The 14,558-nt window shown below is 36.3% G+C and overlaps 1 protein-coding gene across 1 annotated transcript; it reads right to left on the bottom strand.

Annotated features, from left to right (window-relative positions):
- Positions 1-293: 293 nt before the first annotated feature.
- Positions 294-13,802, bottom strand: LOC118064241 (fatty-acid amide hydrolase 2-like). The gene is made up of 4 exons (XM_035078708.1): positions 13,672-13,802; positions 1,064-1,296; positions 985-1,002; positions 294-882 (listed from the first exon to the last, which is right to left on the bottom strand). Exons 2-4 carry the CDS (start codon positions 1,173-1,175, stop codon positions 530-532), a joined length of 483 nt encoding a protein of 160 aa, XP_034934599.1. The 5' UTR covers positions 1,176-1,296; positions 13,672-13,802; the 3' UTR covers positions 294-529.
- Between the last annotated feature and the right edge of the window lie 756 nt (positions 13,803-14,558).

Here is a 14,558-nt window from a genome sequence, read left to right as displayed (position 1 = left end):
TTTGGCACTAAATTTAGTTTTTCAATTGAACATATCAAAAAGTTCAGCTATCAAACTTTTCTTGTTAATTATCATAGGAACGACACAGTGAACTCGATGAAACCTCTCGAAAAGCTCATGTCTTTCTTTAAATTTCGTTAATAGAGAATTAAGATTTTCAAACTCTTTTTCTAAGGAAAGATCAATATCAGTGACGTATTAACATCAAATGTCAGTAATAGATCATTTTATTAGATTAAAAACTTTTTAATATTAATAACTTTGAAGAATTTTTCACTAATATCGGTCTTATTTACAAAGTATAAATGTGTAAATATATATTCACTTACTGCTGAAGAAATTTACTGAATTTGATAAAATTTTTAGTTATAGAATGTAAGTAACTTAACAGATATATGAGCGAAAATTTAAGTTGTGACTGGATAAGGTTGTATTAGTATTGTATTATTAATCAGGGCTTCTTTTTAGTGTCTGATTACGATAAGTGAAGAATCCCTAACAGGAGTACTATAAAGCAGACAAGTTAGGGTCAGTTCGGACTGAGTAAAGTTTTATCAGAACCACGATTATAACCAAAAGGATGCCAAGTCCAGCAAAGCCTTATGAATCTCTTTATTAGGCAACAAACTGAAAAATTCAAAAATATACAGTATATATTCGTATCAAACGTACTAAAACTGGGTTTGAATCCAAAAACACCGTTAAAAAATGCTGGCATCCGAATGGATCCACCAATATCACTGCCAAGAGCAAAGGGAGCTCCACACGCAGCTACTGTTGCAGCGTCTCCACCACTACTCCCACCTACAGTTCTTGTAATATTATACGGATTATTAGATTGTCCATAGATGAGATTTCTTGACTCTACCCATAAGTTGAGTTCTGGAATATTGGTTTTCGCAATTACTATGGCTCCAGCATTTTTCAGTAATTTAATTGCAGTAGCATCGTCTTTAGAACGATAGTTTCGTCTAACAAGCATACCCATTGAATGTAATAAACCTAAAAAGATTTTGACAAAATTTTATTTCAGATGATACATTTTAATTTTGTTATTATTTACCTTCTACTTCATTGCTTTCTTTTGTTGTGAAAGGAACACCTAAAAGTGGTTGTTTTGATTGCAGTATTATCAAATCTTCATCAGAAGCAGTACTGAGGAATTGATCTATCATCTTCGCTTCCTCGATGGCATTCGTATATCGTTCATCCACAATTATATTCAATAACGAATTTATTTGTTTACATCGATTGATGAATGTGCGTACTACATGCTCCGCGGGAACTTTCTTCTTTCTGAAACATACAAAGATAAGAGTCAGTCAACGGCATGAGTCGGTATATATATATAACATACTGGAATACATGGTATATGATACATAATACTATGGAATTTTTATGAAATATTGTTTTCAGTAAATTGACACAAATTTTAATAGTTTTATTTTCACTCACGCGTTTGTGCATAAATTTACACAGGGTGTTTTCCATTTAGAAAACACAAAACACTGTGTCGACACAGTGTTATACCACACTATAGCATTTTAGGCAAAAAAGTAATGCCAACTTAACACACCCCAATAAGTTCAAGAAGTAGAGTGTAATATAAATTTAAATAATTTAACTAAAATATTTTATATTAAATCAAAAGCAAAATTAACCTTCTATAAATAATCACACAAAGCACACATCTATAGAAATAATATGACTTATAGGAGTACTAGGAAATCGCAAAAATTTTGTTAAAATATAGTAACTTTATGCATGCTGCCCTCTGTTAAAACACAAGAAAAGTTAGTATTCCATTTATAAAATTATTGAACACAGTGTCGACACAGTGTTTTGTGTTTTTTAAATAAAGAACACTCACAGATACACAAAAGTAAAAGAATTTATAATTTATAACAGCGAGCTCCGAAAATACAAATAAATAATTAATTTGTAATTGTGCATTTTAGAATTAAATGAGCTCATTTTCTTTCATATGATTTTCATAAGATAGTAACGTTATTATTAACTTCCCATTAGGAAGTTATTGTAATGGTCCGATTTGGCGACGCTGGAATTTTGACAGATCTCGATGTTTTAACATGTGAGGAGTTCATATCGATAGTTTTTAAGAAGATGTATGTATGTACGTACGTACGTATGTACGTACGTACGTATGTACGTATGTGCGTTCGGGTTGCAAGTAATTTCTTTCGTTCACGGTTTCTCAAAAACTAATTAAGATATCCACTTCGGATCAATTGCATTCGATAAAGAATGTGACAAAGAACAGGTGAAAAGATTTTAAATAAAATTGGTCGATTAGTTTTTTTTTTATGGGCAAAAAAAGAATTACAATACAAAACTGGCGAAGGTTTGCAAACTTATATCTCGAGAACGGTTGGTCCTACAACAAAAAACTAAAGTACTTTTTTGTAGAGAATTTTCTTGCGAATATTTTATGTCCCATGTTTTTTTTCAGGGGACCTACCATTTCAAAGTTATTCAAGGTTAAAGGTCCCAAAAAAGGGAGGTATTGTACAAACAATAAAACGGTTGGTCCTAAAAATTGAAAAAACTTTTTTATTGATAATTTCGCACAGTTTACTATGATTATTTTAATTTGCTACGAGAAAATTATTATGATCGTTTGATTTCACAATTTCTGGATTTTAACATATTTCGACATTTTAACGTGTGGAATTCATATAAAAAAAATGATATATCATAATGTCTTCAAAACAGTTATTTTTATGACGAAATCGATAACGACTATTTTATAGTACATTATTTTTTAAACATTTTCTGGCAATTTCCAAAATGTTTTTGAATTTTTGGTGTCGATTGTCACTAGGTAGCGTAAAGCTTAAACAAGTTTGACTTACAAATGAACATTGTTGCTGATACCTATTGTACGATCATGTTCATAAATTTCAGGAAAGCCAATTTGTAATCGAAATCGTCTAATGGGAAGTTCCTCGTGTGGGCGCCCCGAATGGCCTCACACCAATTTTTCGTTCTTGAATAAACCCGTTAATTCCTAAAGGAAATGAAGTCCTTCCTGTTGAAAAACAAATTTGCGTAATGAAATTAATAAGAATCTGCACTTTAAATATTTGATTTTCAATGGGATTGAATCGGATGAAAAAAGTTGTGAAAAGTAGGAATAAACAATGAAAAAATTTTGAAATTAACTTCTAGTGGTAATCTAAGAAAAACTTACTACAGAATCTGACAAAGTCTGATCTGCTTGAATAGAATTCAAAGTAAAAATAATCTATGACGAATTTTTAATTGAAATCTATCGAAAAATTTTTATCAATAACTCTTTTAGAATCACATTTTACCCAAAAAACGCTTATTCCTGAGACTTCGTCTGTACACCCCAGTGGAAAAATTTCTCAATTTCTTTAAAAAATCAGAGAAATACGGAAATAATTAAAAAGAAATACACAGTTCTATATTCAATTCTATACTTTTTTATAAATACTCCATCGTAATTATTGTGGACGATAAAAATCTAAAAAACTTAAGAAAATACAAAAATTTCGCAAGTTTTCAGATACCAATAAATAGTTTCTATTTACTGGTTCTGAAAAATCTCAAAAAGTTGAAAAAATACAAAAATTTCTTAGGTTTTCTTTACCAAAAAATACCCAGTAAACACTGAATATAACAGCGATAAAACATAGAAGTAACATTATGTAACAAGCTACATAATGGAAAATTACATATATGTCATATAACTGTAATATATGATCTAAATAACAAGTTTATATTGCAGATATAACACCCATGTGACATTATAGCTATATAACGTAGTTATATAAGAAAATTTTCCAATAAAAGAATAAAAATCTTACAGATAGCACAGAAATATAGTAAAAAATGAGCAATTTGTTCTGTAAAGTTGTGAAAAGAATGACAATATATGAAAAAAATGAGAAAATCACGAGTTTTCATTTCTCAGTATTTCCTCGACCTTTTTCAATTCTCAAAGAAAGTGTAAGAAAGTTTCGGAAAAAATCTGAACAAATTTTTCGACTACGGTAGTCACTATTGGAATGATGCGTGATAACCAAGGTCATGTGAGGGTTTCAGCAGAAAGAATTGGTGATCTGTATTATCTAAAACCTCCGCCGGAGTCTGCTTGTAATGCTTCTCATGAATCTAAGGAGCAGTACTCTGATCTACGCAAGTGGCATGACAGACTAGGTCATTTGAACGTCGACTTGAAGAAGCTAGTAAAAAATGAAGCCATAGTGGGAAAAATAATTAATGGTAATGACAAGTCCACTGATTTCGAGATTTGTCTCTCAAGAAAGCTCACTGAATTACCGTTCCCCAAGAGAGACGGACGGAGCCAAAGACCCTTGGATTTAGTTTTTCTTGATATTTGTCGCCCTATGACTACAGTATCAAAAGGTGAGGGAAAGTACATTATAATTTTTATTCATGATTACACTCGTTAGATAGATTATTCAGTCTGATGGTGCTCGGGAGTATCGAACCAAACAGTTTAATAAGTTCATGAAGGCTGAAAGGATCCAAAGGAGCTTCAGTGCACTATACGCCCCAACAAAACGGGATAGCCAAACCAAAAAATCGTACACTCGCTAAAACGGTCAGATGTATAATGTTTCAGTCGGGATTGTCTGGGATCTTTCTGGGCAGAAGCTATCTGCACGGTAAACTAAGTGAGAAACAGTTTTCCAACCTCTGCATTAAATGGCTACACTTCTCATGAATATTAGACTCCAAAAATCAGTAACCTAAAGTATTTAAGGGTGTTCGAATCAAGGGTTCTTATGCTTGAGCAGTAAAACTCTCCTTAGAAGTTTGAGAGGCGTGGTCGAAAAAGTATTTTTATAGGATATTCCGAAGAACACAAAGCATATAGGATTTGAGAATACTTCAACAACGGATCAACGAGATCTCAACGGTGTCAACGCGTCCTAGATTTGTTTCAATTCTTAATCCTGCAAGAAGCTCGCAAACCATCCGACGGATTCAGTCGACACTCTGATCAAGGTCTATCGAATAGCGAGGTTCCTGGGATAACTATCACTTGTAGACAACTATCTTTGTAGAAATTAGAGGTTTAATTAAGAAGGATGCTTGAAAGCTCGTGAATCATCCAATAAACAAAAACGTGATTGAATGTCGCTCCGTACTTATAAAATTGGTGTTAGTGTAGAGGTTGAAAAAAGAAGGGTACGTCTGGTCACCCCAGATTTCACACAACATCAACAAATTAAAACTTGCATTCTACACCTTCGGTATAAAAAGTGCTCATAACGGGAGAGTGTTACATTCAACGTTCGAATGCAGTATGAATTCGCGCATAAACAAGCTTAACATGCTCAGAAAAATGGTAATATAAATGAAACCCATAGAATAGAAAGACCAGGTTTTGTTTATATATTGAAAATTAAAGGAAGAGAAGCTGACGTGCTTCGGACCTACTATCAGTAGCGAATAAAAATTACAAATAAACACTATCCCAGTGAACACAGAATGTCAATATGATATAACAAGGGAGTAACAAGTTACGTAACTCTTTTGACTGATTAGTGACATAACAATTACATAAAATGTGAAATTTACGTTCTGTACTTAATTAATACTAATATATTACGTAAGAGTTACATGGCATGGTGACTCTAATAAAACGTCATAATAGTGACTCTTATGTTATGTTTTTGTGACGCATCTACATTTTTATTTAAATAACATTTAAACCTATTTGCATACACATGATGTAACAATAACATAACATGAACTCAGCAACATTTTTTGCATGTTATGTCGCTATTCCATCTGTACCCCACAAAAATTTCTATGAATTCATGCATAGCATTTACCTAATTTGAATATTTTAATTACCTGAATATATACTATAAATAACATAAAATAAATAAAATAAAGACGTAGGTTCAATAGTCCAGTAACGGTGCAATTTTATTAGCAAATTCAACCTCCTATCTTAAATCGAGGTAATTTTTATGTAAAATTGCACGAAGATTCTGAAAAAACTATTCGCAGGCAAAAAAAATGCACGTGTCATTGAGTTTTTTTGTTCTAGACAGTTTTTGCCTGTTCGAGGCCTCACATTTTCATTAATAACTTTGCAGCTATGCAGAAATCGACGATACCTACTAGGACATTTTTTGTTCTTCACCATATAACGAAGGGTTCTGTCACCTCACTTTACTTTTTTCCGTCTATTTTGTGAAATATTCGATTTCAAAAAATGAAAAAGATCATGCTAACTATTTTACAGTTATCATGCCAATTTGTCGGCATTACAGAATTCTTTCCAATCGATCTCAAAACGATTCCTTTTTTTTATTATTGATTAATTACAATCTGCCCTTTTGAACAATGAATAATTTTGATGACGTGAAGGCGTAAGCGGTGGACACTCCAGTGAGTGTCATTCCGGTACTTGTAGGAACCAGGGTTCGGCAATAATATTTTTTTTTATAGTATTATAGGGCAAAATTATCAATTACTTCGTAATGGATAATTTAAAAAAAAGAAAATATCAATTACTAAATAATCATTAATATTGAAAATAAAATTATCAATTACAGTATTACTTGAAAATTTTATTTTCAAAATTATCAATTGATAAAGTAATTTGTAATTTAATAATTTAAATTTCTAAATTAATAAGTAGTAATTTTACTAAGAATTAATTGACATTTTTATTTATTGTGTGATGAAAGCATCACGTTCTCATAATGAGACAAAAAAAAATGTTTTAATATGTATATCAACGATTCAACTTATGGCTCAATAATAAATTATGTGTTTTAAAGTTCACACATATATTTTGACTATAACACATGTGTTTATAACAACTTATTTATGTTTTAATGTTCGTCGAGATCTTTTAACGTTGAATCATGCAATTAAACGTTCTAACTTATGTTTTAATGATTAAATATATGTTCTAACGAACTTATTCATGTTCGAATAGTCGAATATGTATTCCAATGTTCCGGTTTATGTTCTAATAATGAAGAATGCATTCTCAGAATTTTTTTTAATGTTCTTATCATCCAATATTCGTTCAAATGTTCTAAATTATGTTCTAATGAACAAGAATATGTTTCAACGTTACACTATGTCTTCTAACGTTTCCACATATGTTCTGATAATAAAATATGTGTTCTAATGAACTTATTTATGTTCAAATGGACGAATATAGGTTCTAATGTTCCAGATCATATTCCAATAAACTAGAGTATGTTCCAACGTTATATTATGTATTCTAACGTTTCCACTTATGTTCTTATGATGGAATATGTGTTCTAACGATCTTTTTTAAGTTCCAATGAACAAAAATATGTTCCAACGTTATATTATGTCTTCTAACGTTTCCACTCATGTTCTAATGATTAAATATGTGTTCTTACTCTCTCGCGTATGTTGTGATAATCAGAGATATTCGCTTATGCTGTATAAAAAAGTGAGCTATGCTTGAACTCGAACGTAACTTCTCTTTTCTATATAATTTTTAGATGGATTATTGTAGTAAGTCAAACAGCTCTCCTTGTAGTCGTGAATAGTTAATAAACTTTTAATTAAAGTAGAACAAATGTCATTATATAGCTTGTACTCATGTATGCTTATTGAAAGAGTAGAATTTTACTGAGAAGAACAGTAATAGAATAGTTTCATCGATTTAGCTATCACTCGAGTCGCTGCTGACCTAGAGTGACTTTTTGAAACGTTACGGTTTTTTTCTTGAGTACAAAACAAAACGTTGACTTCTCAGGCCACTAGATGATTACCTGAGTAGCGTTGTTGGCTATTGCAATCATCTGTAGCGAACCTTACTAGTAGAAGTCAACCTCAGACCATGAAAGTAATGTGAGCTCATGGTAAAGTTATAGGGTGACTATCTAAGTTGCTGGTTGAACTACTGTGGTGTCTATTGTGGAACTTTTTTTCTATCATAAGCTTTAAGAAAAGCACAAATGAATCAGATCATCTTACCAAAAGTGGATTGTTGAAAATTGCTTGAGTTTTGAGCAAATGTTGGCAGTTGGTCAGCCAATATTCACTAGGAATGCCTTGGTTGTATCTTTGCAGACGATGAATAACTCTCTAGGATGAAATGTTCGTTTCAGGATTACCAAATGTAGACTCCTGATGGTTAAGTTGGAGGGTGATAATACCGAATGCACAAAATCAACACCAAATATTATCAATTGTTGTGACAAAGTACTTTTTCAATTCGATACATCTACAAACCAATGAATAACTTGAACGATCAACGAAGACTAACTAGTCCATTGGCTTTAGATAGAAGCCCGTATACATTTGGGTGTCCACTCGATTTTCCAATGCGATTTTAAAGTTTTTTAGGTGGGGATCACGGGTATTAAAATTATTTTTTAATATTTGTGGTCAATTTTCTATTATTAGCAAATTTATACTTTAAACTGCTATACAAGCCATATCATTAATTTTACAACAAAAATTCTTGAACAAAAAATGTTCTTTATAATCTTGGCTACAACTTTTGTTTAAAGTATTTTTTTGTATTTCAACTATTTATTATGAAATTGAAATGAAATCCATTGTTAATGCTCCGATGATCGGGTCTCTCACTTGCACGCAGTTATAACCTCTACTCACGTTCGAGCGCAGTCTGTACGCCGTTTGCGTGCTATGTTCTTTCAGATATATTTTCTTGAATATCTCAAAATCTATTAATCTGAGATGGAGAAATTATGCATATAAATTATTTAGAATCGCGCTAGGATTCCAAAAAAAAAAATTTTTTTTTCTACCCTCAATAGTTTACACAGAAGAATGTTTTTTTTATTAAAATAGAGCTCATTTTTGAATGCGCACCACTGGCTATGCCGCCGCTCGCACATGAAACTTGATGTTATTCAATTATATAAGTTTTCAAATAATTCAGCAATATACTTATTTCTTTATTCATTCATTTTTCAAATTATACAATTTTACTATAATTTTTTTATTTGATTGAAATTTAATTTAATAATTAAAATTTTTTTCTTTCAATTTTTAAAAATTTCTTGGATCTATTTATTGACTTCGAATTAGTATTGTCATTATGATTTTAATTTTTTTAATAAAAAAAAAATTATTTTAGTTATATAAAAATATAATTTTCACAAGATTTTTTTTCAACGCAGGTACAAAATGCACAACACAAAACATTAAAACTCTTACATTGACAGCTGTTCGAACATTTCTTACAATCACACGGTGGTGGTAAATCATCAGTTGGAGGATATAGATTTGTTACTTGTTGTGGTATTAGTTGTACTAAATTTGTTTTACTGTATCCAAATTCCAATGGATTCAAGTTTTGACGAAGTGGCTCAAGTAATGAAATTTTTTTATTGGTGATATAAAATGCTCGTGAAATGTGCAGAGATATTGTTGCACTTGTTGAAGACAGATCAGTAACAATTTCTGATTTTCCAGTTGTGTACTCCCACGTTCTTAACTCGTTAAAAGTCTTACAATTACCTTTTTTTTTTTTTACTACTTCAATCAAATATTTTTCACTACTTTATTTTTGGAGTATTCTTTAATCATGTTCTGAACATTCAATAATCTTCATAAAGAAATAACAAAATCATGAAACTTACTGTTATTAAAATAATTAAAAATAATTATTTAAACAGTAATAGACTTCTTTGTATAATATCAAAACAGATTTATTCATAGTTACTCATTTCTACCAAAATACTTCGATGGGTTTGCTTCAATTGCTCTTAATTTAGTTTCTATTCTGCTTGTATATGACAAACCCGTCAAAAAATGAAGTGCTGGTAATACTTAGCAAAATGCTAACTTATAATGAAGTATCCAGTGATGAACTGGGATGATCACTTTTCTTCTGCCAGTCATAAATTCTATCCATAATTCCTGATAGATAAGAAAAATGTACTACTATATGAATTGATGATTACATTTGAAATACAAATTTTGCCAAATCAGTAACAATAATTATCTGACAAATGCAGATTGTCTCAAAGTAGTTTTATTATTTTATCGACAATTTTAATTCATCAATGTTACAAATTTAAATGATAATTTCCTTTAACCCATTGAAAAACTTAAATATAATACTTGTTTTACTAACTTTCAAACCAAACGTCTGGAATCTATGCCAATAGTACATTATTATCACCAATAGATTACAGCTTCCAAAACATATTTTTATAAAATAACGCTCTTCCATCACAGCATTGTTAATGTGAATAATTGCACGGTCATTTTTTTTTTCCCCCTTTAGTCTGCCCCGCCTTCCCTGCACTTAGCCACGGGGCCATTGTACTGGGTCCAAACTTATGGTAAAGGCGGTCTTAGGTGGGTTGGTACAGCCCGGCCTCGTAGCAAAATTGCAGAAGCCGGTCCGTCCCGACCGTCTCGAGAATGGGTGCGTCGGTCCCAAGGTTCCCTAACAGGCGCTGCCTGGGTTCCCTTAGCCCCGAGCATTCCCTTATCATGTGGAGAGGCGTCTCTTCTTCCTCACCACACCACCGGCACGCGGATTCCTCTCCGCGTCCCAGCATCTTCATATGGCGTCGAGTTAGCCAGTGCCCTGTGACGGTGCCCACGGCCACTCTTAGCCTTCTTTTATCCAGTTCGATCAGGTCCCTACTCACTTGAGTTGTGGGTTTCCTGATGAACGCTCTGGTGTGCCTCATCCCCGAGGTCTCCGCCCAGTAGCTGGTGAATCTTTTGTGCAGCCACTTGTCCCCCAACGCCTTCACAAGTTCCCCGGGAGCGTTTATCTCCACTGGGCCCCTGTCACCTCCGCCGCTGGCGCCAATACGGGCCAGCCTGTCAGCTTCGGTGTTGCCGCGTATACCGCAGTGACTTGGTACCTTTAGCGGCTTCAGTTTGTTGCGGCATGCCGCTTGTTACTCATCTGCAGTGGTTTACGAGTTTTGAAGAGGTAGCCACTTGCGAAAGAGCCGTTAGGGCAGCATAGCTGTCACTGCAGATATAGATATGCTGCCCAGTGCAATCTCTTCTGGTGATATGCATGGCGCATAACAGGATTGCGTACACCTCTGCCTGGAACACGGAAGCGTTCTGGCCCAGGGTGTAGGATTCCTCCACCCGTGGTCCTCCGCACCAGATTCCGGCTCCGGCCTCTCCCCCCTTAAACTTCGCCCCATCCACGTACCAGATAGGCCCCTTGGGAGTAAGCGATTCCTCGCCTTCCTCCAGCCAGGTCCGTCTGTCCATGAAGATGACTTCGTATCCGGGTGAGAATTCTAGCTTCCTGGGGCAGCGATCGACCTTTTTGCCACTGAGTCCCGTAGAGTCCTCCGGGCCCAGGATCGCCGCATGCCCTGCTCGAAAGCTCGTCCACTGTCTATGGCTCCTCAAGCGGATGGCCGCCCTCTTCGCTAGCACCTCCACCATCAGTTCCGGCGGAGAGATGCTCAGTAGGCAGCCCATAGCTAGGGTTGGGGTCGTCCTCAGGGCTCCCGTTATACCTAGCAGTGCCGCTCTATAGACTTTATTTAGTTGCCTCCTGCAGGCGTTCCTCCTGACGGAGGTTCACCATACTATGGAGGCGTAGGTTAGTTGGGGAGTGACAACAGCTGTGTACAGCCATTTTATTGTTTTCGGTTCAGACCCCATGTGGCGCTGAACATTCTTCTGCAGGTCCAGAAGGTAGCCGTGGCCTTCTTGACCTGTTTATTCACATGTGCCCTCCAGTAGAGCTTCCTATCTAAGGTTACTCCAAGGTAGCACACTGTTTCCGAACATTTCAGCTGTTTGCCAAAGATGAAGGGAGGCCTGAACTCAGTCCTCCTTCCTCTTGTGAACAGAACCAGTTCAGTTTTGCTCGGGTTAACCCTGAGCCCCCGAACCTGGCACCATCTCTCAACGACGTTGAGGGCCGTCTGCATTCTGAGGGACAGACTTCTCAAATCGTCGCCTGTGACCGTGATGGCCACGTCATCAGCGTAGCCTTGAACGCTGAAGCCCGCCTTTTTCAGGTTCGTAAGAAGTTCGTCCACCACCAGGGTCCACAGCAGGGGAGATAGGACACCTCCCTACGGGCAGCCCCTGGCTACTGCAGCTCGAACCTCTGTACCTCCTAAATAGGCGAGGGCCGTTCTACTGGCGAGCAAGTTCATGATTCAACGTGCAAGCGTGACGTCTGCTCCGAAGTTCTAAACTGCCTCACCCATAGTTTCGAAGGGTGTGTTATCAAACGCCTCTTCGATGTCTAAAAAGACCCCAATTGCCGACCTGCCTGTCTCCAGGGCTCTCTCCAGGCCTCCTACGAGGTCATGGAGGGCAGTCTCTACAGACTTGCCACTTTGGTAGGTGTGTTGTGCTGAGCACAAGGGCCTGGTGCACAATGCGCTTTCTTTAAGGGAACAGTCCACAAGCCGCTCCAGCGTTTTTAGGACGAAGGAGGTTAGACTTATGGGCCTGTAGGCCTTTGCTTGGTCATAGCAGTCCTTTCCCATTTTGGGTATGAATACCACTCTGACCGTCCGCCAAGCCTTAGGTATGTAACCCATGGCAAGGCAAGATCGGTAAATATGTACCAGTCTGCGCCATAGTCGCTCCCCGCCCATTTGCAGCAGAACCGGATAGACTCCGTCCGTGCCTGGACTCTTGTAGCGATCAAAGGTACCGACTGCCCATTTTACCCGATCGTAGGTCACCACCCGCCTGGCGGTTTCCCAGTCGGCCCTTACGAGCCCGCCTGGTCTATCAGCCTCACTTGTGGTTTATTGCACCGAGATCGATCCCGGAAAATGCGTTTTAATGAGGAGCTCCAGTATGCCTTGATGGTCGTCGACCATCTCTCCCTCCGGAGATTCTAGGCCTCGGAGCGACACGTTCCTGCCGGGAGTAATCAGCTTGCGGATTCTGGCTACTTCAGGTAGGGCCTCCATTCTCTCGCAAAAGCTTCTCCAGGCTTGCCTCCTTACTGACTTGATCATAGACCTGAATCTTCTCCGTAAGGTTTTTAAATTCAGTCCACATCTGATCCGTCTTGAGCTTTTTTGCCCTGTTGAAGAGTCTCCTGGTTTCCCTGCGAGCCTTTTCAAGCTCCCTGTTCCACCATGAGACTCTCCTGCACTCCTGCATCACCCTGGCTGGGCATGAGCAACTATAGGCCCCTGCAATAGCGTCTTGTAGGTCCAGCACTGCCTCATCGAGGCCGGCCGGAGATCCTACACGCCCTTCCGTTCCGGGTTCCCCCATGAGTCTTTCTAGTTCCTGCTTGAACAGGCCCCAGTCAGCGCTTTTTGGGTCCCTACGGAGTTGCGGTTCCACATTGCCCACTTCCTTGCACGGTCATACAACGACAAATATTCTAAATTTTCTACAGATTTATTTGAATCTGTAGATCTGTAAGAGTAATTATCAGTCTTTATAATAATTTTTGTCATTAAAAATAAGTTCAACGTTATACGTTCTTCTATAGAGCTTTTCAGGTACACTTGTAACAATTCTATATTATGAATATTATTCCAAAACTTCTCTTCTTGTATAGGCATTGGAACACTATCATTGATAGCATGGATTTGAATTGATTCTTTTTCAAAGCTAAAATAATAATAAAATTTGAAGAAGAAAAAAAAATATTTTCGAAGAATATTTTAATAATAAAATTAATTACAAGAAAGTAGTACTTACTCATCATTTAATCGAGGAACATCTTCAGTGAATGATTCGAATAATAAATCAATTCGAGTTAAATGAGTGTTCTTAACTATTTCTTCTTATATTAATTTTAAAAATGATTCTTTATAATCTTCAAAGATCTTTTTACTATTAAATTTAATACTTTTGCAGAGATTTAAAGCATCAATCATCAAGCACGTGTTTTGTGTTGATAACTGTTCTGACTTCGAGTCGGCCGGACGAGCAAACTAAAAACTAATGGACTATAATAATTAAGAGCAGAATAAAAAAGAAGGTTGGATGCTAGAAGGTTCCGAAAAGTGATTCACAAACACCAATTTGTCTAGGTTTTGATGTTTTATTCAACAATAACACTTAACATAACCAATAGAAATCAATAATCACTACATATATGTGAGTTGACTGTACATTAATTTTTTATACACGTATGAATTGTCTGATGGTTATTTTGTCACCCAAAAAAAAGTCTCACACAGTGAAGAACAACAGGCACACTATACACCGGAGTTGTTCGAGTGTGTGATGTATGTGTAGCTGTTCGTGAGGCACTATGGCGTCGACGCCAGTTCAGCTTCGCGCCCAAAGACACTACAAACTGAATGTACTGGACCACTGGCACTGATGAGAGTAATTTGATGATTCACGTATCTTCGTGAGAGTTGTCTGAGTCTATTTGACCGTACTTTATTGTACAACGAGTGAGCTGACTGCAAAAACTGCGATTTAACTGCGACGAGTTATACAGAGATGACCGCGTGATTTGCCTGGAGCTAACTGACGCCACAAGTGCTCGACCGCGTACTTGTTGGCGTCACTAGGGCCGTAGAGTTGCCTTCTGGGCCATGAGGGAAATACTTCCCGATGATTGGTCCAGTGAG

The sequence above is a fragment of the Chelonus insularis genome, unplaced genomic scaffold (genome assembly GCF_013357705.1).
Source record: "Chelonus insularis isolate UGA/USDA-ARS -01 unplaced genomic scaffold, ASM1335770v1 contig_170_pilon, whole genome shotgun sequence".
Classification (NCBI taxonomy): Eukaryota; Metazoa; Arthropoda; class Insecta; order Hymenoptera; family Braconidae; genus Chelonus; species Chelonus insularis.
Note: the sequence above shows the minus strand (reverse complement) of the source record. Positions and strands in the feature narration are given on the sequence as shown.